Source organism: Penaeus monodon, chromosome 30, assembly GCF_015228065.2.
Source record: "Penaeus monodon isolate SGIC_2016 chromosome 30, NSTDA_Pmon_1, whole genome shotgun sequence".
Taxonomy (NCBI): Eukaryota; Metazoa; Arthropoda; class Malacostraca; order Decapoda; family Penaeidae; genus Penaeus; species Penaeus monodon.
Window position 1 is genome coordinate 3982617 of NC_051415.1, and position 1208 is coordinate 3983824.

General features: G+C 37.7%; 1 protein-coding gene across 1 annotated transcript in view; it reads left to right on the forward strand.

Moving 5' to 3' along the window:
* LOC119592471 (phosphatidylinositol 4-kinase beta-like) overlaps nt 1-1208 on the forward strand; it is a gene marked incomplete in the record, with an annotated part of 27204 nt that overhangs the window by 21866 nt on the left and 4130 nt on the right. The window contains 1 exon segment of the mRNA XM_037941299.1: nt 35-268. Within this exon segment, the coding sequence (XP_037797227.1) occupies nt 35-268 (234 nt within the window).

A 1208-nucleotide genomic window follows, 5' to 3' on the forward strand; every position in this document is an offset into this window, starting at 1 on the left:
CATGTACTTACGATGTTTTTATTCTCTCTTCCAGGCACCAAGACTGTCTCCTGAGCTTGAATTTGTTCGGGCCATGATCAGCATTGGGAAGCGCTTAGGAGCACAGCCCACCAAAGAAGCCAAGACGTCTCGGTTGCTGGCCGAGTTATCTGTACTGAACTTAAACTTGCCAGCACGTGTGTACCTGCCACTCTGTGCCAGAGAAATGCCACACCACATTGTGCGCATCCCACCACAAGCGGCTGTTGTCCTAAACTCCAAAGACAAGGTATCAGCTCTGGGCTTTTAGTGGATGTGCATGCTTTGGATTATCATGTGTTTTGTTGATGTGTATATATATAAATATGTAGTTGATATTACTATGGTGTGGTTTGGAAATTGGTGCTATGTAAAAATGGTGCTATGTACTCTCTCAGTGTTCTTCATTGCTTGATAATGACTTTTTAATATCAGTTTATGTGTTGGAGGAATTGGATAAAACAAAACAATGAATAAAAATTGCGTGTGTCTTACTGCATCCTATTGTTGTCGTGAGTTAATTCACAACCTATGATTCTCGTACACAATGAAATCTTCTGTATTGATCAATTCACTGATGGTGAAAAGTCAATGAAAAGGTCAGAGGCTTGAACAATTGGCTAAAATCCTGAAAGCCAAGGTGGTAGGTGTAGTTTGATCTGAATAGAGGAAGTCCAGTAAAAGAAGCTGAGAAAGAATATGGGCATTGGTAAACTCAGTCAAGACTCACAATATGTGCGTCTTAACTTATTCCTCTGGGAAATATTAAAGACGTCTTTTTGGAATCACTACTCATTAACAGACTTTTTTTTTGGTATCACTACACCCTTCAAGTCTTATATGGTAATAGGCTAAGAGATGTCAAATATGATCATGACTAGAAAACAGCATTTGCTTTCATATTGATTGTCCTAAAGTTAATGCTTCCATAGGAAAAATGTTGAAGAGATTCAAAAGTCGGAAAAAATTGCATCACATAAATAAATGACGCACAAAAAATGTCTAGATAATAAAACAAACCTAAATGCTTATATTGATAGGCTGAATACTTGCAAGGGAGACGCATGAGATAGGAAATTACCCAATGCAAAATATTATTGTTAAACATTCACATTTTTAACATATTTGCCTGCTTTATGTGTAAAGCAGCGAATGAAGAGATAATATCTGTTCGTCAAAAGGTATGGCCG